This window comes from Pipistrellus kuhlii, unplaced genomic scaffold, assembly GCF_014108245.1.
Source record: "Pipistrellus kuhlii isolate mPipKuh1 unplaced genomic scaffold, mPipKuh1.p scaffold_m20_p_20, whole genome shotgun sequence".
NCBI classification, from domain to species: domain Eukaryota; kingdom Metazoa; phylum Chordata; class Mammalia; order Chiroptera; family Vespertilionidae; genus Pipistrellus; species Pipistrellus kuhlii.
The window spans coordinates 6,843,491-6,871,104 of record NW_023425516.1 but is presented as its reverse complement, the minus strand read 5'-3'; the positions used below and the strand labels follow the sequence as shown (position 1 = coordinate 6,871,104).

Here is a 27,614-nt window from a genome sequence, read left to right as displayed (position 1 = left end):
ATTATGTGTAGATATCACATTTAGAAATTGTGATATCTATGATTGATAGTCTGTCCATTGATAGTCTTTCCTTGATATAGCAGATATTGCTGTTGGGATTTGTTGTGTAGTTCATATGCTCCCAGCAGCACAAGGATTGCATCAGCATCACATCCATGTGGCTCTTAGGGCCCTCCTGTAAGCATGTGGATTTCAGCTTTTCCTCAGAGTTTCCTCTGCCATGTTCTTGGAGTCCATACCATGTGCTCAAATACAAGACTTCTCATGGTCTTCCCTTTGCCCCTGTCAGTACAGCCCTTGCCTTCTGAGGCTCTGTTCTGATTGGATGTTGGCTGCATGTACGTTTCCAGGCTGCACTGAGTTGTCAGATGGCCAGGGATGAAGAAGGACTTCATGGAAACACTGGCTCATATTGACACAGGATCTCACTGCAGCACCACCTCTCTCTAACATCTTTCAGAAACACATCTTTTGTAGTTTCTGGCAATAATCACTTTTTTTAAAAAAATATTTGTATTGATTTCAGAAGGGGAGAGGGAGAGAGAGATGGAAACATCAATGATGAGAGAGAATCCTGATGGGCTTCCTGCTGCAGACTCCTAACTGGGGATTGAGCCTGCAACCTGAACATGTGCCCTCACCAGCAATGAACTAGGACCTCCTTGGTTCATAGGTCAGTGCTCCACCACTGAGCTACACTGGCCAGGCTAATGACTTTCTTCATGAGACAACAAAACCAGTCCCTCTGGCTCTGCAGGGGTTGGTGTTGAGAAAGATTAACTGTAACTCTGTTACATTGTTCTTGCTGTTCTTGTCCATCCAACCTTCTAGCATCTAACCACAACTTTCACCATCAAAACACAAAAACTCCCATGCTCCTCAGCTTTTAATGAAGGCACCAAGAGGGACTCCAGCTCACCTGTCCTGTGAGCAGCTGTCCCTGGAGCCCAGACTGAGTTTCACAGGAACAACTTTATGAAACCAAGAGGTTGAGGGAGCAGCCGCAAGAGAACTAGTTTAGTACTAGATTGGGCACAGCATTTGAACTAAATTTTAAAAATTAATTCATCCCAACTCTCACTACTGGGTTACTATATTATATATGTTTTTTTAGTTTCTGAAGGCCCATGATTTTTATTTCAGCTGGTATTAATGCCTTAAAAATATTAAGCAGACAGCTGTGTCCTCTCCTCTCCAATAGCTACAGCTGTGCCCCTGACAAGCTTATGCTTAGGTGCGATAAAAATGATAATCACGGGTGCTATTATTTTCGGTTCTAAAGACTGTTAATGCCCAATCTATGAACTCAGGACCTTGGGCTTTTCTCCTTTTGGAAAATATGTATACTTACATAGGGCAGTGCTGTCCATTATTGAGGGAAGCTGCGGAGCTCAGCCCATGGGCAATGTGGACCTCTTTGGGGACTGGAGGGCAGGTGGAATCACTTTCCAACTCACTTTATTTCCCGACTTGAATTGTCAGAATCCACTTAATGAAATAGCTGTGTTCCTGAAAAGTTGGCTGTAGAACAAATTCTGTTCAATGCATCATACTTCCTCATTGATCTTCATTTTTAAATTAAGGATGCATTTCCCTGAGGAAATAATTGGCCCCGAGACCAATATAAATTATACTAAACACTCAATAAACCTTTTTAAATCGCACATTTAAAGAAAGTCAGTGCTGTTAGAACATTAATAGCGATGATATGTTGAACGTCAGGAAATACAAATATTATGCTAAGAACAATTATCAGAAGTGGTGTTGTGGTGGGAATAGAACCACATGAGGATTAGGAGAGCAGCATGGAGTCCCTGGATCTCTTGCTCTCCCTCTCTTTTTTAATTAAGTACTTCTGAGCCTATCAATCCATTTGTTAATAAGAATTTAACAAACTTCAAATTATATAAACTATTTCCCTTCGTGTCTTGAGAGCCAGGATGTACAGGACTCAGTCCCGCTGTTGGGGGGTTTCAATTGCACTGAGAAATAAGACAGTGAATATAGCAAAAACCATCTGTGGATTGGACACCAAGAGAACTGGTGTGATCTGGCACTAACCTGACATGGGCTCCTATAAACTGTAGTTGGGATTTAACAAAATTACTAATTTCCTAACTTGACTATATGTGAGAATTTCCTGGTAAAATTATGAAAACTCCTCATTCCAGGAAACTGAGTAGTTATGGTAGGGTCTAGAAATCTATATTTAAATAACTCTTCTAGGTAATCCTACTGAATCAGACTATGTCCTAGCATAACTATGGGATTATATAATCTTTCATGATGCCTTGAGCTCTTTAGTTTAATTTAAAAAATATATTTTATTGATTTTTTACAAAGAGGAAGGAAGAGGAGCAGAGAGCTAGAAACATTGATGAGAGAGAAACATTGACCAGCTGCCTCCTGCACACACACCCCCCCCCCAAACCCCCCACTCCCCACTGGGGATGTACCCACAACCAATGTACATGTCCTTGACTGGAATTGAACTCGGGACCCTCCAGTCAGCAGACTAATGCTCTATCCACTGATTCAAACCGGTTTTGGCTAGTTTAATTTTATTGTGATTCTAAAGACTAGACAAACTCTAGGTGAACTACCTTAATAGATGAACTCTACACTCAGACAGCCATTGGCACTGGGAATTAGGAGAGAGACAGGAGTGTATTCGTTTCCTAGGTTTCCACAAGAAAGTAACAAAGAGGAGGTGACTTACACAATAGAAATGTCTACTCTCCCAGTTCTGAAAGCCAGAAGTCCAAATTCAAGGTGTCAGCTGGTCCATGTTCAGAACCAGAGCACAAATGGTATTTAAAGGAAAAACTTTGCTCAAATCATTGCCTCTTATAAATTCAGATTTTGGTTTAGTTTAGTTTTTGGGGGTTTTTTGTTTGTTTGTTTGTTTATTTGTTTTTTATTGGCTTGTCTGAGGCATCTCCTGTAGGAACCTCATTTCTGGTGGTTCAGAGTCTAATTTGTTATGTACATACTGAATATCTTCCTCTTTGGTATTGCCATCTTTGCTTTTAGTAAAGAAACCATGTATGCGAGGAGAAAGGTGAAAATGATGGCAAGGAAAGATAATACAGATAAAGCACTGTTCTATGTATGAATTAGTTTTCACATGCCTCACCCAATTGAATTACAGAGTGCATGAAGTCGGGGAGTAATGGAGCCATTGTGGTTTTCCTGTAATTCTACACTTGGTTTGGGGAGCACAGGATAGTCGGGTTAAGCTTCATTGTTTTCTGCGTGATGACCTCAGTGTAGATTCCTTCCCCGTGGTAATACAAATCTGGACCTTCCCCAAATCGTAAGCTCTCCTTCACTATGTAAGACTGCCTGATAGAAATATATAAAATTACACACATCTGCACAGAAAATGTGATGACTTCTTGGTTGGGATTACCTTAATACTTATGACCTTGCAATTGTGTCTATGACTGTAAACCCCCTACTTGCATCTCCATTTGGCTGTCCTTATAACAGGCTCATGCAACTGAGTCCCTGTATGTCTTACTGGGGTCACACAAGAGCGTATTTGGTTGGTAGAATAAAATTAGATGTTTGGTATCCAGGTAGAGAGAAGAATGAGAGAACCAGAGAAACCCATATAGTTTTATTTCATTGCTTTGATGGTGCAGTCCATGGACTTCCCAGGGATCTGGGGTCCGATCACTGCTCAGACACGAAGCTCAGTCCAGAAACAGCTGTCCAGAACTAATTTATTTCCTAATGCTACGGCACTGTTAATTTATAAATTACACTGGTAATTCAAGCTATTATTAATTTCAGATGGTGTAGGGCAAGCCTAATTAAAATATGACATCAATTGCCACACATATGTACCAAAGACTACCATTTAAAATTAATGGGAATATTAAGTGTGACACTGGTCTCTGAGAAGCTCTGCACAGTAATTATACCATTCCAGCTGGGAAAGATCTGACAAATGTAGGCTCCAGCCTGGTAGCAAATAAACAACAAGATGAAAGGAATTGCCAACTCTTCCTTTGAACCTTTGCTCCTGGTTTCCGTCATTCTTCCTCACATCAAGGCTAGTCCTTTCCCCTCCTGAAGATGCTTAAGAAATAAGAACAAAAGGCTACCGTGACAATTAGAGATGTTTCTTAACTGGTTTGAGACGGTGAGTTCCCACGGGTCAATGTTGATTGTCTTCTCCACAACCTGAACCTTTTGGCCCTGTTTTCTACTCATTACTAAGTTTCTGGTTCTTCCTGGGAATTTGAGTCTTGCTTGTCTTGGTAGCTACAGGCTGTTCTTTCTCTCTCGTGTAGGTAGTGGAGGCAAGAGTTCCCACACATATGTAGCATGGGTTTCCTAGGTCATACGAGTACATGAGAAAATGGCAACCTTATTGAGCTTATGACTAGAGGGTGGCTCAGTGGTATCGTGTCCAAGGAGTGGTGGCCCAGTCAGGCAGGTCATGGCCCTTTTTCTCAAGACTGTTGCCATCGTTATCACCACTGTTGCTACCTTGACAAACTGGTGACCTTCATGTCACAAAACAAATTCAACTGGAACTTACATAGCACATCTGTCATGTTTTGTATTTTACCAGTTTCTCACTGTTGTTGTTGTCATGCTTTGGAGCAGGAGGTCATGTGGCATGATATGGCAGTCCTATTCCCTGGAGAAAGGTGATCCTCTCTTTCCTCCCTGCTCATGCGATGTGGAGCCATGCATGTTAATCTAGCTCCACTCATGGAGCCTGTGCTTCCAGGCAGATGACAGGAGTGCTAGTGAAAGCAGGTGCGCAACACATGGAAGTTTTCAAAGTGCTCTCATGTTTGTGTGTGTTTCCATTTGTCATTCCGAGGTGTTGGGATTGTGTGTACATCCTGCCTGGGCAAATGTCTCAGTTGCTAGTGACAGTCTCAACTCATACTGCTGCCCCACTGTCTTTTTTTTTAGGATGGAGAGAGAAAGAAACATCAATGATGAGAATCATTGATGGCTACCTCCTGCACGCCCCACACTAAGGATCAAGCCTGCAAGCCAGGCATATGCCCTGATTGGGAATGGAACCATGACCATCTGGTTATTAGTTGAAGCTTAACCACTGAGCCACACATGCTGGGCTCCATAGTCACTATTAATATCACCTCCTTGAACTCTTCAAGGTATCCCAGTTCGCACGATGCATATATCATCATGCTGGTGACTTCATTGAACGGATGAGGCCAGATACTTCCCTGGGAAGGAAGCAGTTACTTCTGTTCTCTATTGTCTTTCTTTGAGGAGGCAGAACTCAGGGCAACAAGAGAGAAAACCAAGAAACACATCTCCTAGGCTTGAATGTCATGGTCGTTCCATCATTAGATCCTTTCATACAGGCTTCCGGTGGGGAGTCTAGTAGGCAGGGGGGTGGTATTATTATTCATGACTCTTTCATACAGAATGGATTTTGATGATGAAATGGCAGCTAAATATGTACCTGCCCTCTTGTCCTTTACTTTCTGCCATGTTTGTGATTAGAGTGGGGAGTCCCTGGTGTTGGCTTGTCTTCCGGAGCTTATACCCAAGAGCCCACAACCCAGACATCTGCCCTGACTGGGAATGGAACCGTTACCTCCTGGTTCATAGGTTGAAGCTTAACCAGTGAGCCATGTCTGCTGGGCTCCATAGTTACTATTAATAGATTGAAGTTTGGGAAATGGACTTTTGCTTATCAGTTGACTGTCTAGCTGTAAAAATAAATTAACTTGTATGAGTGTTCCCACTGTCTTTTGTGACGTGTGTGTGTGTGTGTGTGTGTGTGTGTGTGTGTGTGTAAGCTATTGTGGTATTTTTAACTGATATGTGATATGGGATGTAGGCATTGTCTCTACTCCCAAGTTCAATCTGAATGGCACCTGGAGTCAGAAAGAATTTAGATATATCTTAGGGGCTTTTTTCGGACCCACAGCCAGGGTGCTCTGTAAGATCAGGGCAGTGCACATGTCTCTAGGCATTTGTTTAGTCCAGGTGGGAACACAAGCATCTCAGCTAGTCCCTTGGGGAGCTAAGGAGATAGTGGTGGCGGCTGTGGTGGGAGAAGGGAAGTGTGAATCCACACCGTGCTGAGGAATCTGAACTTGGACGTGGCAGACATAACCATGTCCTACGTCAGTTGCTAAGAGCCTTTGCTGTTTTCTCTCCTATGCTATCGCACCTTCCGGCAGCTGTGGGCTTTGTGAGTGAAGACGAATACTTGGAAATCCAGGGCATCACCAGGGAGCAGTCCGGGGATTACGAGTGCAGCGCCTCCAACGACGTGGCTGCTCCCGTGGTGCGAAGAGTGAAGGTCACGGTGAACTGTAAGTGGTGTCATGGGACCCCCGCCCCGTGTGGAGGTGGACTGCTGGCATGGCCACGGAAAAGAGATGGATACAGAGCCAACTCTTAGAGAGTGAATGGCATATGTGTGTTTTGTTAAAAACATTTGTATTGATTTCAAAGAAGGGAGAGGGAAAGAGAGGTTGAAATATCAATGGTGACCGAGAATCATTGATGGGCTGCCTCCTGCATGCCCTCTATTTTGGATTGAGCCAGTAACCTGAGCATGTGCCCTTGACCAGAATTGAACCTGGGACCCCTCAGTCCACAGGCCAATGCTCTAGCCACTGAGCCTAGGGCAAAAGATCCTCTGTTTTCAGGTTTATGTCCATCAGATAAAAGCCAGCTAGTTACTTGGGAGAAGCATTGCTTGTTCTGGTCCTGAAACCAAAGGGAAGTTTATCTTCAGTGTCTCCACCAATAGAGCACCTTGAAATGTACTCAACCACTTACAGTGTTTCTGTATTAAATAGAATGTCACAGTTATTACACTGGCTTCCCAGGGCACGTCCCTGCAAACTGTTGGAATTGCCAAGCGTTGTTAGGGGAAACTTCAAATGCAAGTAGGCCAGCCTCGTAGGTCTGGCTTAGTCTGGTAGATGCAGGAACCATTTTAGAAGAACCTAGAAGGATGACTGGTCCGTACACCCTTCAGGCAACTCTCTATGAATATTATTCTTACAACTGTGCTTTTGATGGGAATTGAATAGTATGGGGTTATGTAGTCTGGCAAGGACCTGGTTTGCAGAAATGCTACGAGGCTGATTAAAACTGCTGACTGCCAACCCAGGGACCAGAGGGTTGATGGCTTGGCGTCATCCCGTGCAAGTCAAAAAGTTGATACGAGAAAATGGGCCTGCATGCACGCCTGGCCATTCGCCTCCGTTCAGAAGGGGCTAGAAGCATCCCGCACTAGGCAGACCTAGGTTTTCCTTACAACTACCGCGAGTGGTTTCATTCCAGCAGCACAATGTGTGTAGTGAATCTGTCAGCTCAAGTGAGCGCGATAGATTGGAGAGTGAAATATACAATCAGCGAGGGAGGCAGCGGCCTCCCTGGAGAATGCGTTTTCGGATGCTACAGGGCGTCCTCTCTCTGCAGATCCACCGTACATTTCCGAAGCGAAGGGGACAGGGGTCCCTGTGGGACAGAAGGGGACCCTGCAGTGTGAAGCCTCCGCAGTGCCCTCAGCAGAATTCCAGTGGTACAAGGACGACAAAAGGTGAGGACTTCCTGCCTGCACTCCCTTTCCCCTCCCCCTCAAAAAGAAGGCATCTGCTCCAGGTTCCTGGTTGCAGGAGGTAGCAAATGAAATTCCTCCCTGAACTCCTCCTGCCTAGCAGGGGGAGACGATATACAATCACTAATTAATGCATCTCAGCTATACTTCCAATATTGCCATGCAGAAATCACGCTCACTGACTCACCAGCCTGTAGAAACACGTTTTGTAAGGAAAGTCAAACCTCACAGGAAGGCTGCCAGGGGCATGGGAAGGCCTGTGGATTTCTCATAGGCCAAGAAAAGAAGATGTTTCGCCTGTAGCTCTTTCTAATACGTTCCCAGGCTTGCATGCGGTGTTAGGAACGCTCCCGGGACCCTGAGGTTGGCTAAGAAGTTAGCTGGAGCCAGAGGCCTCGGTTCCATTTCAGACGCTGTCAGGATTGGTTTACAGGAGTCTGTGACCCTAGTTGGCCCTCCCTTTGTGCCCAGGTAGTTGGTTGACTGTAGGAGAAAGAGAGGGGAGGAAACCCTGCAGCCGCCACCGGGACATTGGTGTGATTCGCTGCAAATGGCACGTTAGCCCAGGGTCAGAGGCTCATTCCCTGGGCAGCACACTCACCGCTGTGGAAATTGCCATGTTAAGATGGGCAGCAACAAATAAATCAGAACCCTTTGCTAAAAGCGGAGAGGGGGTGATGCAAAAAAGTCCCGAGGTGTATGTGGGTGGGAGGAGGAAGAAGGTGCTTCAGAGGCCGAGAAGCTAAGAAAGTAAACAACCAAGAGGGCTGGTCTCCGCCAGGATTTTCCCAGAGGAGGAAGTCAGGGGTCATCACCGGGAGGGACTCAAGCCAGTGGCTCTGACATCTTTGAGACTTCCTTCCTTTGAGTTCTCATGGAAGCTTCTTTTTTCTGCTAGTTCAAGTTCGGGTCAGTTTTCCACTTCCTGCTCATTTACTTATTTCCGGTGTTCTTCCATAGAACGAGCTGCCTGTCCTCTAGGCGCGCCGTTTAAGGAGAACATCTCTGCCTTTAAGGTCCTTGTCGCTGCCCGTCCTCCCCAGCCACCAAGGGTGGCAGGTCTGGGAGGGCACGTGCCCTGCGCCTGGGGAAGGCCAGCTCTAACCCAGCTCACATGTCCAGGGAGAGGAGGGGACTTCTGAGGCACATCAGGGGACTCTGTGTGATGAGGAGAGCAGTTTTCTCAAATGTTAGGGTAAACATCCCCTTTGGAGTACACAGAGCACCAGTCACCACAGGCTATTGTGAGTGACATCCATCAAAGCGAGGAAAAATGGGGTGCTGTCATTATTACTAAGGGCCACCCATCCTCGGGACCTGAGCCGGTAACCAGTCTCCAGGCACATTAAGAAACAAGCCTGGTAGCAGTGCGGCTGGGATATGTGGGTCCTTCTAGAAGCCGCACAGTGGTGCTCATGGCTGCTGGCACTGTTTTTATCCAAATACATCTCAGCACTGTTAGATAAGAGCCTTCTTTGGGCCAGGGTGTTCCCACCACAGCGCTGACATCTAACTCACAGCCTGGTTATGAGGTGAAGCCTTCTTTGTCCCCAGCCCTGGAGTGGCATCCAACTGCCAAAGCTAGAGCAGCTAGCTCCCTGAAGCCTCCTGACAGGTGGGCCTCAGCACCTTCTCTGCACAGCACCCCCTAGAGCACATGTGTCAAACACAAGGCCCGCGGGCCAAATCCATCCCGCCAGGCCTTGCAATGTGGCCCGCAGCGCGCTGTCATCACTGCACTCTGCTGCGTTTCCATCACAATGACAGTTTATGACTGTTCAGTAAACCATTCGGCCCGCGATTTAGGCTGGATTTTAGATTTTGGCCCCTTCTCTGATTGAGTTCGACACCCCTGCCCTAGAGGATCAGTACGCGCATAGCAAGCCGTAAACATAACTGGTGTCTGGCTGCCCAGCCAGACTCCTCATTCCATGGGGACAGTGTACACCTTTTAATGAAGTTCATGGGCTCAGGCCAGTTCACTGCCCTTAGAAAGGCTCCCCGAGGAGAATCGACACAATGAAAAGCAAGGCAAGTCCCTCCAGCCAACCCCCCGGCTCCCCTAGGGACAAACACTAGGTGGGAACTGAAGCCAGACCCGGCTTCTCTGTGGTGGCTGGTGCAGGGGGTCTGGCAGAGGAGAGAGGCATCCTGCAGTCTTACCGAGATAACACCTTCAGATAATGACAGAGCCGCTGCCCTCTGTGCCAGCCTGCTGTGACCAGGGACAGGCAGGAGCTCTCTGCGTCCAACTCCACAGAAATACATCAGATTGAATAACATTTTCCAGTTTACAACGTGCTTTCTCATCATTGTCTTGCTGTGCTCCACTTTCTGTTTCCGCTGGAATATTGTCTTTCTCAGCGTGATGACTCTGATGCCAGCCATTTGCCCTAATTCATGTCCCCAGAGCCTGCTCCCAGATGTGTTCATCTTGACATTGTTTACTCTGCCCGCATCCTGCCCCAGCCAGACTCTCAACAGGCACTGAAGTGTGTGACCAGGTTCCCGGAGATCTTTCATGCAGAAGGATTTATTCTATGAGTATTCCTTTTCCCCAAAACATAGACTCAGCTTCAGGCTGAGGAGACAGGTTATTTCAGGGAAAGAGACATGTTCGCTTAATGCCTATTCTCTGAAAAAGGACACTTCAGAGTTTTTCAAAAGGAGGGGGTTGGTCTTGTGATTTCTGTGTAGACATGTAATCATGATAGAAATTGCTGCTAATGACCCCTACAATGGAAGATATGGCCTCACCCACCCTTACAGCAGCTTTCTCCTCATCCTCTTTCTCTACCCAGTAACAGAATCCATGGCTTCCACAAGTGTGTCTAACTGCTTTCCTCACTAGCCACCTGTGGCCCTTCTTTAATGGCCCCTGTGTGAGCCATGTGTCCTATGGGACTGCCATTTGGGGTTGTCCAAGAGACTGTCCTGGCTCTGTGGGGTCATATTCTAGGGCGTCCCTAATCCCTCCCAGGCCAATTGCTATGATACTCTGCACATCACCTCTCTCAGGCCTCCAGAGCCCATGGATTCAGAATGATCCCTGGTTCTTATTTCCCATTCACAGCCCAAAGTCAGGTATTACATGTAGAATGCCTCAGATTCTCAGGAGGAGAATTTATTGCCCAGGTGCTTGAAGAGCATTGTGGATTATTGCTTTTTTTCTTCACACCTCTCAGATTGTTCTTCTCTTTGAAGTTTGAATTATTCTTTTAAGGGTTGTCATCATCACTATCTCCATTTCCATTATCATCAACATCAATTAAGTCTATACTTCTGAGCATGCGCTCCATGAATGTCACACAGCTGGGACTGTGTGTGGTGGGGATGAGATGATCAATAATTCCAGAGTCCACTTCCTGCGAGAAAAGCATAACCGTCTCTTTCTTTTCATCGCAGGCTGGCTGAAGGAAAGAAGGGGGTGAAAGTGGAAAACAGACCCTTCCTCTCAAAGCTCATCTTCTTCAATGTCTCAGAACACGACTATGGGAACTACACGTGTGTCGCCTCCAACAGGCTCGGCCATACCAATGCCAGCATCACACTCTTTGGTAAGATGAGTCCCGAGCTGGGCAAAAAGGAGAGGGTTGTGCAGAGCAGTAGGAATGGGGAAGAGAGGCCCTGAGGGAAAGTAGAAGAGAATCAGGAGTAGTGAGGCAGGGGTGAGGGAGAAGAGAAAGAAGGAAGGATGAGAGAGATAGAGACGCTGGAAGTGGGGAATTTTTTAAAAAAGAATGCTCATATTTCATTCTATAATGGGAAAAATCCTGGGATAGGAGAAAAGGATTTGGTGGTGCTGAAATGACATTTAATTTTTTCTCCTCAATGGTATCTCCTACACTGAGGACAGGGACTATAATTGGGTGGGGCAGTGAAGAGCCAGGGAGGAGAATTTACTGTATCAATGCTTTGTTCACTTAATTCGTGTGAGATGGTAACCACTTCTGAAGCTTTTTCTGGTCATTGGAACTTGAGAGAAATGGAATTCTTTGTATGAAAGTGGGATGGTGGGTCCCTGAATACTATTAGTTTCATGGGGAGAATAAGTAGAGAATAGTGGTATTGCCCTAGTTTCCACTTGTATAAAAATGTGTTGTCTGGCTGGATTAAGGGATATGTGTGCAAGGGAGCTGCCATCGTGACGGAAGTGACATAGTCATTCATGCATCGATTCATTCAACAACTATTTAGCGAAGGGCCCATAGGTGCGGGACAGATGGCTGGGCACTCGTTGCACATTGGCGATGCTATTGGTGCCAGATGGAAGCAAAGGAGGCCAATGAGCCAGCCCCCTTATGGGGCCCTTGTCTTCTCCTGTGAGCAGAGCAGCTGCCATACGTGACCTGGAGGAGTGACTTCCGGGTCAGGCCCCTGGGAGGACTTCCTCCCCTCAGTAGTTGCAGATTCTCCTTATAGGCCACAGGGTTCATTTCTCCTGGCTTTGGGGGCAAACCCCTCCAGACCTTGCCAAGTTCAGGGAGCGCATTGTTTCCAATCTCTACCCCTTCAGTCTCCCTGTGAACACACATTTTCCAGGGGGACGAGGAGAGAGAGGTGAGGAAGTGAGCAGGTGATTGGCAAGAGCATAACTTCCTTTCCTTCAGAGAACTCCCAGATAATCCCGTAGCTTCAAGTACCTCGCCCTCACCCGCATCCCCTTGGCCTCCTGCCCTCCATGCACAGCGTACCCAGCTTGTCCCTAGTAGCCCCTCTGTGCCACCCATTGTCCTACCTATGCTTCCAAATCGCATCCGGTCTCCCTTTTACCTAGCACACGACCTGAAGCTTTATCCACAAGGGCTGGGGAGGGGAGGCTGCCGCAATCCCAGAACTGGTGCTGGGAATTGATGGCAGGCGCTGTGATTGATCTGTCTGACATCCCTCACACAGGGGCAGTCATAATGGCCTCTCACGTGTGTCAGGCCTTTTCGGCTTTTTGGCAGGTGTCTGTCTGCATGAGCAGAAGGGCCAGGATTAGAAAGGAAGATGCCCCTCCTCCCCTTGCTCTGCAAATCTAAGGCTCTCCCGCCTGCCACTTGAGTGTGCGCTCTCCACCCTCAGCGGTCCCTGTCCCTCAGTCTCCCTCCACCTCTGACCTCCTGCTTCGGATTTGGATGCATGAAATGGTTTTGCATTTGGCTTCGTCCCTCCTATCTAATCCCCTGCCTTCTTCCCCTTAAGATGAGAACAGAAAGAAAAAGGCAAACTTTAAAAGCGCAATAACTGTCATCTGTGATAAGAAGGGCAGAGAAGGATGTATCCTGAATCCTGCTCTTTTCAACAGACCCCCTCAGGGCAATTAAACCCCCACCCCCACCCCCAGGCCCATCCCAGTGCTGATGTGGTTCTGTGGGCATTCACCCCATGTCATTCCTACTATTCCCAGCTTCCACAGTCCAGGGCTCCCTTTGAAGAACACATTCAAAGCCGTGGCCATACTGACACACGTGCAGGAAATCTGGGTCAAGCACCATGCATGGAGCACACATGGGCTGCTCTTCAATGCAAGAGGTCTCTGGGCCTTTACAGGTTAAGCCTCGAGGGAGGAAGGTTTGTAGCATCTTCCCAATTTAGTCAAGCAGACACCAATATGTTAGCCTCTAAAGAGAACAGTTTTGGAGGAGCCCACCAAATGCTATAGGAGAGACACAGTTCCCTGGAAATTGTGACACTCCATCTATGAGTAAGGCCCCTCACACAGCCCCTGAGCGCATTATGGAGGCCACCACCACCACCAAGGCCTTTGGACACACGTGACCCAATTAGGAAGGTTTCCATGTCATTTTTCCATCCTTGGAAAACCCCCTCAGCTCCCAGCCTTCCAGCAGGTTCCAAGGCAGCCTTGACTCCATGGGAATGGGCAAACGCGGTGAGGAGGTTCACTCTTCCATAGCATCACCACCACCCAGCTATGCTATCACCTAAGCACACCCATCCACCCGGCCTAAAGGTTGGAAAGTGAGGAGTGCTGGTGCCGGGGAATCCCGTCTTGGCTGGGATCTAGCCCAAATGGGGAAGGGGTGGCCCTTCCTCTCAGTGCCCAGAACCAATAGGGTTCTGAGCACCTGGTCCCTAAGACTGCTCCCACAATCCCACTCACCATGGTTCCTGGGTGATCTCCTTCCCGCCCTGGAGTCCTGGGAGCAGAAATTTCTGGACTTGGTTTCCCAATGTGAAACAATGGGGTGGGGGTGGGGACAAATTTCATCTGGAAAAAACAAAAACAAATCTCTGGTCCTTTGTTACCATATCAATACCCAGCTCAGCACAAGCTAAGGGTCGAACCAGCTGAACAGCATGCCGGTCTCCAGCGCCCTCACTTCCCAGCCTTCATGTCCAAGTTTGGAAGCACAGAGCACTGACTTTTGTGTTCCCCACGCTGCATTTTGTCCCGCCGCCTTTGGTTGTCCTGTCTTCCTTTATTTATCCATTGCTCCAGAGATGTTTGTGAAAGGCAGTATACAAACTATATATGGCCAATATATAGCTACTGTATATAATATATGTGTTTGTTTTCATTTTTCTCTCCTGTATGTCCCTCACCCGATTTAGAACTAAATGAGCCTACAAGCTCAACTTTGTTGCAAGGTCAGTATCCCCCTTGCTTTATGGTTTCTCCCCCTCCCCCTCCCCCCTGCCCCTGCCCCTCTGTGTGTTGCCTAAGGCTCCTATCTGTCAAACGGCTTAAAAGATGGCAGGGGAAGCTAAGGTGGTTACTGGGAGTTGGTGACACCCTTGCCACACTTCTTCAGAGGGGCTGGTGGGGGGAGAGGAAAGAAACATCATTAGCATCTCCAAGCCCAGAAACCCACAAGTTGGAGACACTGAGTCAGAACCAATTGGAAGACAGCGGTGACCCACTGAGAGCAGTTTTCATAGCACGGGTCCTGTTGATGAACCCTCAGCAAAGTGGCAAATACCAGGTACTGGAAGTTCAGATATTCCCTAAAATGCATCATCTGGTTCCCAGGCAGGTTTTCGGGGGGCGGGGAGCCATGGCACAGCATGCTCGCTGGTTGCCATGCAGTTGTCCGGAGTGGGATGCCCTTGAGTTCTAGTTCAAAGCCTGGCTCTTAGCAGTTGTGTGCTCTGGGACAAGTTGCTTAGACAAAACATTGCTTAGACTCAGTTTCCTCTTCTACAAAATGGAATTGATCTGCCTTATGTACCTTAGAGTTGTTCTATCATTCAAATGAGGGTGCGACGTGAAAAGGCATTGACAACTGGGTGGTGCGTTTGAATGATTAAAATCCATTCTCCAGATGCAAGCTGAAGGACGAGGGCATCTCTCAGTGTAACCTAGGGGTTCATTAATTCATTTCTCCAGCCCTTCTCCCCAGCCCCCTCACATCATCCTCCACTTATAGCCTGCTCAGGTATAAGATTCCAGCATCTCTTGCCTCTGTTTGCACAGCCCTTTGCATTCTCTCAAGGCCCACTAGCCTATCGAGCATCAGCCATTAAGACTATGGCCATTTGGGCAGAAGTAGGCATGGTCTGAGTGGGAGAATGCAGATGTGTGTGCTGCTGTCCCCTTCCTAAGGGCAGGAAGGCAGCTGTGGAGACAAGGAAAGGGATGGCTTTCTTACCCAGCACCCCCATCCCCTGCCCTTTCTCATCCCACCTCACCCACACCAGCCTGTTGGAACATTCAGAAGAACATCTGGCTTGGAGGACTGGGGAAGAGGTGGAAAGAAATGGATTATCTGGGAGGCTGACAGATGAAGAAAAATACTTTAAAAAATATATATATTAATATATATATTATTGATTTTTTTTTTACAGAGAGGAAGGGAGAGGGATAGAGAGCTAGAAACATCGATGAGAGAGAAACATCGATCAACTGCCTCCTGCACACCCCCTACTGGGGATGTGCCCACAACCAATGTACATGCCCTTGCCGGGAATCGAACCTGGGACCTTTCAGTCCACAGGGTGAAGCTCTATCCACTGAACCAAACCGGTTTTGACAGAAAAATACTTTTGTCATGAAAAACTTTGGGCTGTATTATTCACCGTAGCCATGCAGAGTACCTTGGTGATGAACCACAACCGGGAGAATGGAATAGGGAGGAAAAGTGAACTCCATGGAAACGTTTAGGTTTAACGTATGATTCAGCTTAACATTTATTGTGCCTCTGTGAGAGGCATAGGCACGGATCTAGCATTGAGAGCATCAGACAGTACCTGGCACAGAGGGCAGAAGGGAGGCGTGAGACAGAAGCTAAGACCCTACTGCTCCAAGATGTGCTTTTAGAAGCCACTAAGCTCTTCATCCTCAGGGGGAATGGGAGCTTTTAAACCAAATGGTGGTTGCTAAGGAGTTAGGGTGTACCTGAAGGTGCACTCAGCTGATAGAGGGGGCATTGTCCCACACCCAAGACGGGAACAAAGCCGACCAGAATCAAGCATCATAGCTACCAGGCCGCTGAGCTGGGATCCGAGCAGGGACTCCATTGTCAGGCTGCACCTGCTGAGACAGAGCCATCCCACCTCGTTCCCAGCAGCTGTCTGCTGTGCACCACTGGCTACTGTGCCTGGGGGAGGGAAGGGTCTCTCTGCCCATCTCCACTCTGACTCTCAGGGTGCTCTCAACCCTCACGCTTCTCCATGGAGGCAAAGCAAGGAGAAGGGCCAGAAGTTGTAGACTGTGGGCATCTGGAACATTCCGATGTTTGGGTTAGTGTGGTTTTCAGGGTAACTGTTGGTTGCTTTTGTACATCTAAGGAGTATTTTAGAGAAATATTGTATCTTGGGCATTTTCTTAGTTTTTTGTTATTTTTATTTTAGAGGATGTTTATTAGAGTTTTGGGACAGTGAAATAAGAAAGCGCTGGGGAAATGAGCCTAGGCTCATGGAGAAGTGAGAAAAGAGGGTGCCATAGGGACGGGGTTAGGTGGTTTTCCGGGAATGAATTGTCACTGACCATTGCTACTCCAGTTGCAAGTTTCAGGGATCAATTAGCATTTAGGAGATGCTTCTGTGTGCGGGGGAGAAAAGAGGGACAGGCTTGAGCATGCAAGCATGCCATCTTGGGCTTTTTCCTCATTCACCTGTGTCTCCTCTCCTCCCCTCTTCCTCCTTTGCTAGTCTCCCACAAAACAGAGAACTACCTATTCTCTCAGAGCATCCCCCCAAGTTACACTCACTTTGTCTCAGGAATACCAAGCGAGATGGGAACAGGTGCATGGATTTCACTGACAGGGAGAGTTGCTTTAAGGGAAGTTCTGAGCTGTCTTGCCACCCCATTCTGGACAGACTAGAAAGAAAGATTTTGTGTACAAGATTTCCTCCCTCCTCAGCATTTTCTGCCACCCTTGAAATATTTCTTTGCTCTCCTTTTGCAAACACAACGGATGGCCTGTCACCCTCTCGTATTAATATTTGGTGGGGCCAGACTCCTGCCCTGAGAAATACAGACTGGGGGACATGCAGCCATCCCTCACTGAGCTGGCTGGCTGGCAGGCAGGAGAGCGGCCTGCACTGCAGACTCAGCTGCCCGAAGGCTGTTCGTCTCCCATCACAGTCCTTTGTCTTTTATCTCCCAGGTCCGATGGTATCAGGGGACTGGGAAAGGTTGGCTGATGAATGCCTGTGAGCCGCCCTGTGACTGCCAGACCAACTTACTAAAGACAGGGGACTAAGCCTACTGCATCAGAGGGGAAATTGCAGTAGAGAGAGGATGGCTTCTTCCCTGCAGAAGATTAGAGATGGTTCATGAGGCCACGCCCTCTAGCAGTTAGCTTTTTTTTTGCTTATCCTCGCCCAAGGATATTTTTTTCCATTGATTTTTAGGGACAGTGGGAGAGAGAGGGAAAGAGAGAAACACCGATGTGAGAGAAATACATCAATTGGTTGCCTTCTACAGGAGCCCCGACCAGGGCCCAAGCAGGGGTGGAGCCTGCAACCAAGGTACATGCCCTGGACCGGAATCAAACCTGGGACCCTTGGTCCACAGGCTGATGGCTCTAGCCGGATTGGTTCAGTGGATAGAGCATCAGTTAGCATTTCTATGGCACTTGTGTCTCAATTCCAGAAGGTATAAAAACAAAAAAAGTTCTTTTTCTAGAAGGTTTATCTATTCATCCTGACTACTCAGATGGCACTCTGCATTCTCCTGGGCACCAGGGTTCAGGTATGACCATTGGCTTTGGTGTCAAAAAGATGACTTTGTAGGTTGACCAGAGACACGGGCTTGGAGGCTTTCGGGGTGGGATTATTTTTTAATCCAATTTTTCTATCTTTTTAATATTTTGCTCCTATTTTACCTTGCCTGCCATTACTATGTTGACAGGAAAATCCCAAATTTTAGTCAAGCTCCTCTTAGTGAGGAAAACACAGGCCTGTTTTGGGGAGGGTTGTTTTCTTGATAGCTAAGGGTTAACTCACAATAGCCTTCGTGTTGCTGAGCCCCAATCTGCACTGGTGTTTACAACCCCTGGTTCTTACTGCCCACAGGGACTTCTCTTCCCAGTCTGGGACCCTGGGCTGGGGGAGAGGAGAGGGGTACTGGGCCCCCTTGCTCCTCTCTGCAGAGACCATCTCCCTCCAGATTTAAAAATACAGCCCACGTGGGTGCTGGCCCAGTATGTTTCACACCTCCATCCCTACCAGTCTGCTTTCTTCCTTCTCTAGTTGTAAGACTTCCATTCAGCCAGCTTTCCGGCTGTTCTGGATGATGGCTGTCCTGTATTTTAGTTGTAATTTTGATGTGGTGGTGGGTGGTGGCGAGTACAGGTGTTCACCTATGTGGCCATCTTGTTCAGGAAAGTCCTGCCCTCATACAAGTTAGCATGTGTTGGAGATTCAAGGAGAGGAACCGGGTATAAACAATTCAGCTGAAGTTGTTGTCAGTGCTTTATTGACCTTACAGAAAATCACCTGCTGAAACGTGCTTTCAATTTTTTTCTCTTTTTTTTTTTAAGCATTCCAACAAGGCATTACCCGGTAGAACCCTTCCCTGCATCCTCACTGCAGGGAAGTGAAGAGTCCAAAACAGCAGCTGCCACTCAATGGGCCCTGCACTTGCTCTTCTTGGGTTCAGGGATAAAAGGCCTGTGACTGCTCTGGCCCTCGCAGAGCGTCTCTTTGTACAGCCCACCCTCCTTCTAGACACAGAGACTCAAGTCAGTGGAACATGAACGTGACAGCTCATGAGAATAGTCCCTCCTTAACTTCAGGGCTGGCTCTTGCAGTCCAGCCGTCACCCCACAGACGGTCCTTGGTAAACACAGGTCTTTTCTCGGCCACGCTGCTCTGTGTAAGATCGTCTCTGCATCACCCTTTGATCATAGATTTCCCCCCACCCCTTACATTTTATCACAGTGGCTTCCCAGGGTTGCTAATGCCCACTTAGATCAAGAGGGGTATCGTACCACAGGTATCTTTAATAGATCGAGAGCTTGAATGCAGAAGTGTGTATTCTGATTCTGACTAAACGCTTTTAGTTGAGATCAAGTTATAGCTAAGTTGTCTTTCCTCCTGCATGTGAGATCTTTGCACAGAGAATGGCATCACTTCAGTGCAAGAGACTTGAACATCATGTTCTCATTTATTTTTCAGCTTTGCTAAGGGGTAAATGACAAAACTGTAAGACATGTAAAGTGTACATGGTGGTGCGTTGATGTTCATACACATTGTGCAATGATTTTTTTCATCCTCTTTATATCCAGGGTGAATGGCTGCAGAGTCCTCTAGCTAAACATGAGGTCAACAGTGAGAGATTAGCAGCACTTCAGGCCACTCAAGACGTGTGATCCACAGAAAGGGCTCTGTGGATTGTTCCGAGAGCTTGACATTGAGAAAGAGGGGGGTATTTGGTGGTCTAGTCAGCAGAGAAGAATGGGAGCCCCAGTCTTTCCATAGTCAGGTCCCAGCAAGTCCAAGTGCAGCCGCATAGATGCAGTCTTACATCTATCGAATATGTAAGTCCGACTCATCAAGAGAAGTCATGTAGCCAAGGTCTGGACTCATTGGCTGGTGCAGTCCAGCTCTGTAGTGTTTCTTAGATGAATCCATGAATGCTGGTCAAACTTTTACATCTCAAACATAGCTTGGGCACCTACTAGCATGTTCAAGGTGCTGTAGGATAATCCATTTGTGGGTGATTATTTTATACTTGAGCCCTATAGACTTCACCTAATTAAGGGACAGTAGGGTGGCCAAAGAAGGAAGTTGTTCTACAAAGAAGTATCTATGGGCTTGGAGCCTCCTCAGGCTTGAAGGTACACCCATCTCCCCTCATAAGACAGGGGGAGGTGTTGATGCTCTTTGGGTCAGCAGCCGAATTTGAACATCATTCATATCTTTCCCCAACTCACCCATGATGGCCACTGGCTTTCCAGCAAACTGGAGGGGAGCACGTATAAGGGTTGGACTGCTGGACTGCAGTAAGGGCAGCAAGAGGCCAAGGTGAGAGGACTGGCTCCTCCTCCAAACCCTCCGAGGGCGAAGCAGGTACCTCTGACTGCTTCCTACCTTAACGGCGGCTTGTTTTCAATTTCTTTTAGAAGTGAAATCTCCAGCCCTGACCCCTTGGAAAGGTTGGTATGCTTCTTTCCTAGGCAGCTACTGCCTTGGTGAGGACATGATGCGCCAAACTCTGCCTGCTCTCCAGGCGTCTTCTGCTCTGAGCTAACCCCAGGGGGCAGCCCAGCGGGCCTACCCCCTGCCCTGGGGCTGTGTCTGTGTACCTTCAGATTAACCTATCCCAAGGGACATTCCCTTCTCCCTGGGTAGCTTTCCCTGGTAGAAGTCTAACTTCTCTGCTGGCAACACTAATGAGCACCTGGCAGTGCCCGGAATGTCTCCACATCCGGGTGCCCCTGTACCAGGCCTGCCTCTTGCCTTGCACACAGATGCTCTAATGCGCCGATCTCCTTAGACCTTGCATGCTGCCCCTTTGCTTACCCCATTCTCTCTCTCTCTTTCCCCTGCGCTGTCTTGCTCTAGCTTAGAACTGGAAGGGAAGTGGTGGGAGGAAGAGGAAAGTGGCAGGAAGGTTGGGGGGCGGGTGGTCTGTGTGAGTCACTAGGCTAGGAATGAAATGGATCTTATTAGAGGCTTTCATTTTTGCCAGATGTTTCTGATGAATAATTGAGACTCATCAGTTTTCCGGGTCCCTGACTGTCCTGGTAGTCTTTTTAGGCTTCTGCAGCTGCCTAGTGAGGCAGAGGCAATAAAGGCATCCAGCACGGAGTGGAGGTGTGACTGGCTGGAGAGTGGAGGCCTCACAGGTGTGGCCCATGCCACCAGGTAGAGGGGCAGAGCTGTTACCTTGGCCAGAAAGGCTCTTGGGAGAGCCTTGCTCCAGGACTGGATGCAAGGCCTGGACAAAAGCCATGTCACAGCATTCCTCCAGGTGCTGGGTGGCGCGGGATGGCCTGGGTGATCCCTTCCTTAACCAGTGCCCGGATGGGGCTGGCCCAGGTGCTCCCTCCGCTCCAGTCTGCGTTTCCTGCAGAGGAGGGAGTCGCATGGAGTAGCTGTGAAGGGTGGGGGAAGGAAAACTGCGTTTGGAGATAGAAGTGGAGGGACTGTAGAGGCAGGCACTGGAGCTCTGAGGTTCAGTTCCCATCTGTGGGAGTGCGGACAGCAGTCCTGAGTGTGCATGCGGCTCTTGGGGCTGGAGCCCTCCTAACTGCACGCACTCAGCCTGATGTCCCACCCAGAGGTACTCAAGGGGTTTGCAGTGACTTTTATTGGAAAAGAGGAACAATGTTTAGAAGACAAATTTGAGGTTAAGCAAAAGACGAGGCAGGACAAGAGTTTGTTTCATTGTAGTTTTTTTCTTCAAGTTTAATCTCAAGAGCAAGAAAACAGAAAATATGGGCTTATCTACAGGTATTACACTGTTCTGGCTCTTTCTTTCCTCCAACAAGCACTTATCGAATACCCACCAAGGGCTCCGTTAGACACAGAGGGGCTTTCAAAAGCTTGCAGCACAGAGAAGGGAAACAAGTAGAACGCAGGGTGGTAGGCATTTCAATAGCAGGATGCATGTGGTGCTGTGATACTCAGCAAGTCAAGGAAGGCTGCCTGGAGGAGGTGACTGGAGGACAGAATGGAACCTGGAACAAGGTACGAGTTGAGCAAAAACATTTCAGGCACAGGGACAGAGGGTGTGAAGGTGAGAAGAGAAAGGAACATGGTTGGCGGGTACATGCTCGTGTATACAGGTGACATGAGCTTGTGTTACCTGGAGTTGTGGGAAGGGAAACACTGAAAGACATGTGGCAGGGAGAATGGCTAAGGAGGCAGAAACGTAAGCAGATTATGAAATGTGGAGTGCTCTGCCAGGCAGGTGGGAGGTTTGTGAAGGCCAGAGGAATCCAGTAGATCTGTAGCGTGATCCGTTTGCAGGGGTAGAGACATGACCCTGGAATTATCATAAAGAATAAGCCTGCGGGGTTAATGCTAGACAGGACAGTGTGGGAACCCCTCCCTGTCTCCTCCTCCTGTGCAGCTTTGTGCTGGAAAGATGGGGTAGGGCAGTGGTCGGCAAACTGCGGCTCTGTTGACTAATGAGTTAGCCGACCACTGGGATAGGGGCTTAATCGCAAGGAACAACAACAGCCTGTAATTATAGGAATCGAGTGTCTAGGTCAGTGGTTGGCAAACTCATTGGTTAACAGAGCGGCAAACCGTGGCTCTCAAGCCGCAGTTTGCTGACCACTGGGTTAGGGTGAGGGGATAATTTGTGGACAGGGTGAGGGCAGACTGGATGAGGCTCCCCTGTGAGTGACTGCTCCCTGTGGGTCAGGGACAGGAGATGAGGCTGGAGAGGCCCCCAAAGCTTGTCCATGGGAACAGTGCACCGAGAGGAGGCTCTGGGCACCTAATGGCCATTTCCTGCTTCTATGGGCAGAGTTTTTTGACACGACAGATCAAAATCCCTCCTGATGGCTCTCTGTGGTGCTGCCCAGCAGGTAGCAGGCCCACAGAGGGACTCTCAGGCCCTCGGCCATGGGACTGAGCACAGAGGCCCAAAGAAGCATCTGTAGACAGCCCTGCCAGGCAAGGTGCCCAGGGGCGGGGGGGTACCAGTCAGCCTCCCCTGCATGCTGCAGAGTCCCTTGCCCACAAACAAGGTTTCCTTTCAGGGTATGGTAAGGAGCCAGGCCCTGCTGGGCTACATGCCTGGCCTGTGGCATCTCCCCTGGGTGGGGACCTGTACCCACATGCTGAGCACTATGCTTCGTTCCCCTCCGTCCCCACTGGGCCTCTTCTAGGCATGGCCAGGGAGAGGGAGCAGTGAGCTGGCATGAATGGGGGCTTGGTCTCAAAGCTGTATGAGTGTTGAGGGGAGCAAGAGATGAATAGCCCTGAGCCCATAGGTTAAGGGGACCAGATCATCCCGCTTTGGGCAGGACAGTCCCAATTTTCAACAAAAATCTTTCCAAAAATTGGGACTTGAGAAAAATTGTTAAATTGGGACTGTCCCGCCCAAAGCGGGATGTCTGGTCACCTTACCATAGGTGTATGTGGTGCCAGGCATACCATGTGTCAGGCGTGCCGAGGTCAGAGTCCTGTGCCATGGGTACGTGGGGTGACGGAATACAGCCACTACCTCTGCCCTGAGAACATGGAGCCTGGCTCCCACAAAGGTCTGCTGGTCCCATGGACTGCGAAAGCCACGTGTGCCTTAGACTCTCAAGGTTTCCTTAAACCTGCAGTCCCCAACCTTTAGAACCTCTCGGACCACTGGTTGGTGACCGCTGCCTTAGAGTCGGCCTCAGGCACAGGCTGGGCTCTTGCTCTGAAGGACTTGGGGGGTCCAGAGTTGAGCTCCTGCACAGGAGGGAAGCAAAACCTTTCACCCTAGAACAGTGGTCAGCAAACTGCGGCTTGTGCGAGCCACATGCGGCTCTTTGGCCCCTTGAGCATGGCTCTTCCACAAAATACCACATGCGGTATGTACAGAGCAATTGAAACTTTGTGGCCCATGTGCAGAAGTTGGTTTTCGGCTCTCAAAAGAAATTACAATTGTTGGCTCTGTTGACTAATGAGTTTGCCGACCACTGTCCTATAAGCAGCCATCGGGTGAATCTTCTCCCCTGGGATTCCAAAGCATGCTGAGGAGTGGACAGAGTGACATGGGTAACAGTGAGGGACTAAGAAAAGGGTCGTCTTGGCGGAGGCCTTTGGCTCTGTGGAGCCAGAAGGTCCTCTTCCTGTAGGGGGGAGAGTCAGTAGCCCCCCTTTTGCCTCATGAGAACCCGCCCTACCAGGACAGGAAATTCAGCGTAGGGAATATGTCCTGGATAGCAGGACACAGGAGGTTGGAGAGCATGCTGCACTTCAAACTCATGATGATGTAGCCACTGCCCCATAGGCAGATTTCTCCCCAAGGCCCTGGCACTACAACCTCAGGGGCAGGGCTTCCCAGCCACGAGCTTTAGGGTCCCAAGAAATCATCTCACCTGGAATCAAGGAGCCAGAAGTGTCTCCGATGTGTGGCATCCAAGACAGGTTCCTTCAGCCCTTGGGTACATGCACTTAGTGGGGACACCAGTGACACAGTCCCATCAAACAGCCCAGCTGAGCAGCCTGAGAAGGCGCCTCTATCTTGGGTGCCTGATTTGTCTGGGCCTCATCACTCCTGCGTAGCTCCATTGGCTATGGACATTCCTGTCCCCAACCCCCATGGCTCAGGGAGCCTCCTGGCTATGCTTCTCAGTGATAGGAAAGCTACTGTTAAATTCTCTGACTGTGTAGTGTTCTTACCTGTCATACTTGGCTTCATTCCGGAGTCTCTGTCAGCGGGCCCAGTGGTGTGTGCCTCGCAGGGGAAGGTGCCGTCCCCCTCCCACCCACAGACATCTTCCATGCAGTTCTGCCTCCCCATCTCCACTTCACCCTTCCCGCACGTCCATGGCCACAGCCAAAGGCCACCTGTGTCTTTCCTTGTTCCCACCTCCACTTCCTGGGAGCTGGGTCTGGCTTTTCAGGAGCGTGATGCCTGAGCTAGGTCTGCTATGACCGAGGCCAGATGTGGGGAGGCTAAGCGCTCCAGGCAGACGCCGGGCTCTGCCCTGAGAGGCGGTGATTGGCAGGAGGAGGCTGAGCCCCAGTGGCAGCCACAGCGGGGAGGTAGACTGGCGTGTCAGGAAGAACCTGTTGGTTGGACAACGGTGGAGCCACTGGAGGGCGATGGGAAGGGTGAGGCAGGCAGTGTGCAGAAGTGGTTGAGTGATGCTGCACAGGATGGGGGTATGTGTGTCTTATGTTATTGAAGTTCTATGTGGGCTATTCATACACCTGCCACCTTGAACTTGACCTTAAGCTATAGCCATAGCCTAGTACAGTGGTCAGCAAACTGCGGCTCACGAGCCACATATGGCTCGCAAGCTGCGGTTTGCCGCACTGTTGACTAATGAGTTTGCCAACTACTCCCTTAGGGAAAAACACTTAAAAACATTTTAATAATGTACTAATGTCTTTAACCTGAAGTCAAAACTTCTGGGTAAGGGTAATGCCTTACGCAGTGGTCGGCAAACTCATTAGTCAACAGAGCAGCAGACTGAGGCTCTCGAGCCCCAGTTTGCCGACCACTGGCCTAACACACAGCAAAGGCGTCATGGCCACCAGTGCACTTGAACCTGAGCCTCATGGTCTCTCCTCGCCAGGGAAAACCCCCCATTGTGCAGTGTGTGTCACCGGATAGAAGCTCTAGAAGGTCCATCTGTCACAGTTATTACCTAGGGAACAAATCTAGGTGCTCCCAGTTAGAGAGAGGGCTTACCAGGCGAGGCCTGAGGACAGCCGGCCAGGCCACGGCCATTCCCTCTTCCACCGGCTGCTCGTGACTCCTCTGTTCTCTCCACAGGCCCTGGCGCCGTCAGCGAGGTGAGCAACGGGACGCCGAGGAGGGCAGGCTGCCTCTGGCTGCTACCTCTCCTGGTCTTCCTCCTGCTCCAGTTTTGATGCGAGTGCCACCCCCGACCCGGGGAAGCTGCCGCCACTGCAACCATCGACCCTCCAGCAAAGGCACCTCCGACAGCAAGAGCAAACACCCCTTTCCAACCAAGATGCAATCCAACACCATTCCGAGCCACAGACAATTGGGACACAAATTCGAGGGAGGGGAACCGAGAACACTTTGGGCAAACGCATTTCAAAAGGACACTGAGAATCCATTGCCTTGCAGGCCGGGCCGATATGTAGGTACAGCTGAGTTTTCTTTATTTTCCCTGAGGGGAGGAGTGCGCCCCCAGCTTTGGATACCCACCCGCCCGCCAGCTGCATTGTCTCCGGGGTGACAGAGGGCTCAGCCCACCCCAGGGCCCCTGTCGAGGAAAATTCTGGAGTCGGCCACCCCCAAATTCAATCTGTCACTAGAAGCAAATGCAAAGTGAGGCACGCACCCCGATGTGTCCCTGCTGCAGACTGTGCCACTGTCCTGTGTGCTATGAAACGCCAATTTATTACAAAGCAGATCAATAAAAAGGAAACTAAACAAAACAACCTGCCAGCAGCCACCTCCCGCAGGCAGCAGCCACACAAACCCCGTTCACCTTTGCGTTCCTCTCACTCCATGGGCATCGTGGATCATAAGGGATTCCCGTTCACTCTTAATTCTCTTAATTCTCTTTTCTGACCCGAGTCTAGGACTTAGCTGGAAAGCAAGGCAAAACCACATACCACACACATGGAAGGGGTGACGAGACATATGTTTGTTAAAAAAAGATGAATACGGTAGTGCACCACTTAACTAGGTTTACAACTGGTGGACCCCAAGCCGGGCATTAACCTCCTGGCGAGGATTTGGCAAATCCACCAAAAAACAAAACACACACACACACACACACACACACACACACACACACACACGATTTAACCAATAGGTCCACCAGCGCTACAGCTTTCTCCTCATCCCGGCATTTAATGCAGACACGACTATGCTTCTCCATGCTATGTAGAGGTGGAAGGGGGGTCTGCACCTGACCTTGAGTTTGTTGGCTCTGCTTCTTTTGATGACATATATTATACAGTATATATATACATATATATACATATATTTTTTTCGTTGAGAGTTCTAGCCCTTTTCTTTCTCAGCAGGTGCGTTCTCAGACATTACTGCATGCTGTATATGGCGTTTAGCTGTGTGTTGACCTTCTAAAAAAGATGATAGCGTTTACTGGTAACTTGTGTAATCAGCTCCTGCCTCTATTTTTTTGTTTTTCTTTTTCGCGTTATCCACATGTCAGAGACATTTATACCAAGTGAAACGAGAAACGACACTCACACCGGGCGCAGCCTTTGTCCCGAGGGGTGGCTCCTCCATCCCGCACAAACACACCGCCGAACCAGCTAAACAGCCAGTAACCACTCGCTTGAGCCCTATGGGAATCTCTGATGCCTTTGTGACCACTGGAGAAATCGAACCCTCTTGGTTTCTTTTATTTAATTTCCCACCTGTGTGTGCGTGTGTATGAACGAGAAGAAAATGCAGTTTTTAGATAATCTTTTCTCCTCCTTCCCGGGGAGTCTGAGGACCAGAGAGGCCTCGGGGAGGGGTCCTGGGTGTGATGAGGGAAAGTGGGATTGGGGTGATGGGGAGGGAGGGGTTGTCTCTGACTTGACATTAAAAAGTGTTCCATGTCCCTCTTCACCTGGTGTGGTGCCTCATTCTGAGGGGGTGGAGGGGGGAGTGAGGAGGTGAGGGGATGTGGGCAGCAGAGCCGGGCTGGCTCTGATGTGCAGGACACCGAGGGGGACAGGACAGGCTCCTGATTCAAGCAACTGCTCTTTCAGCACCTTATTGGGGTGAGCTGGGCTCTTTCTGTGGTCTGTGCTTGGGTGACAAAACAGTCTGAAACTCCTTGTCCTCCTAACAGAAACAAGGGGGGGGGGGAGGGTAAGGGGCCTCGCAGGAGCTGTGTCTCCAATGCTGGCCAAGGCCGGTTGCACCCTGCTAGTGTCCAAGCTGCTCACCTCATAACCTGGGCACAATGTCAAGCCTAGTTAAGATAGGCTTTCAGAGGAGAGTGTTTTGAGGAGGCAGCCCAGGGCAGCCATCATGAAA

At 49.1% G+C, this 27,614-nt stretch overlaps 1 protein-coding gene across 4 annotated transcripts in view; it reads left to right on the top strand.

Moving 5' to 3' along the window:
• NTM (neurotrimin) overlaps positions 1 to 27,200 on the top strand; it is an 814,150-nt gene extending 786,950 nt beyond the window's left edge. Inside the window, exons 5-10 of one of the 4 annotated variants that reach the window (XM_036449152.2) lie at positions 6,189 to 6,323; positions 7,444 to 7,564; positions 10,988 to 11,139; positions 14,141 to 14,176; positions 20,098 to 20,130; positions 25,416 to 27,200. In XM_036449152.2, coding sequence (XP_036305045.1) covers positions 6,189 to 6,323; positions 7,444 to 7,564; positions 10,988 to 11,139; positions 14,141 to 14,176; positions 20,098 to 20,130; positions 25,416 to 25,513 — 575 coding nt within the window. In that variant the 3' untranslated portion in view covers positions 25,514 to 27,200. The remainder of the gene's footprint in view (positions 1 to 6,188; positions 6,324 to 7,443; positions 7,565 to 10,987; positions 11,140 to 14,140; positions 14,177 to 20,097; positions 20,131 to 25,415) is intronic. The other 3 variants (XM_036449153.2, XM_036449155.2, XM_036449157.2) reach the window with 3 other exon arrangements.
• Positions 27,201 to 27,614: the final 414 nt, after the last annotated feature.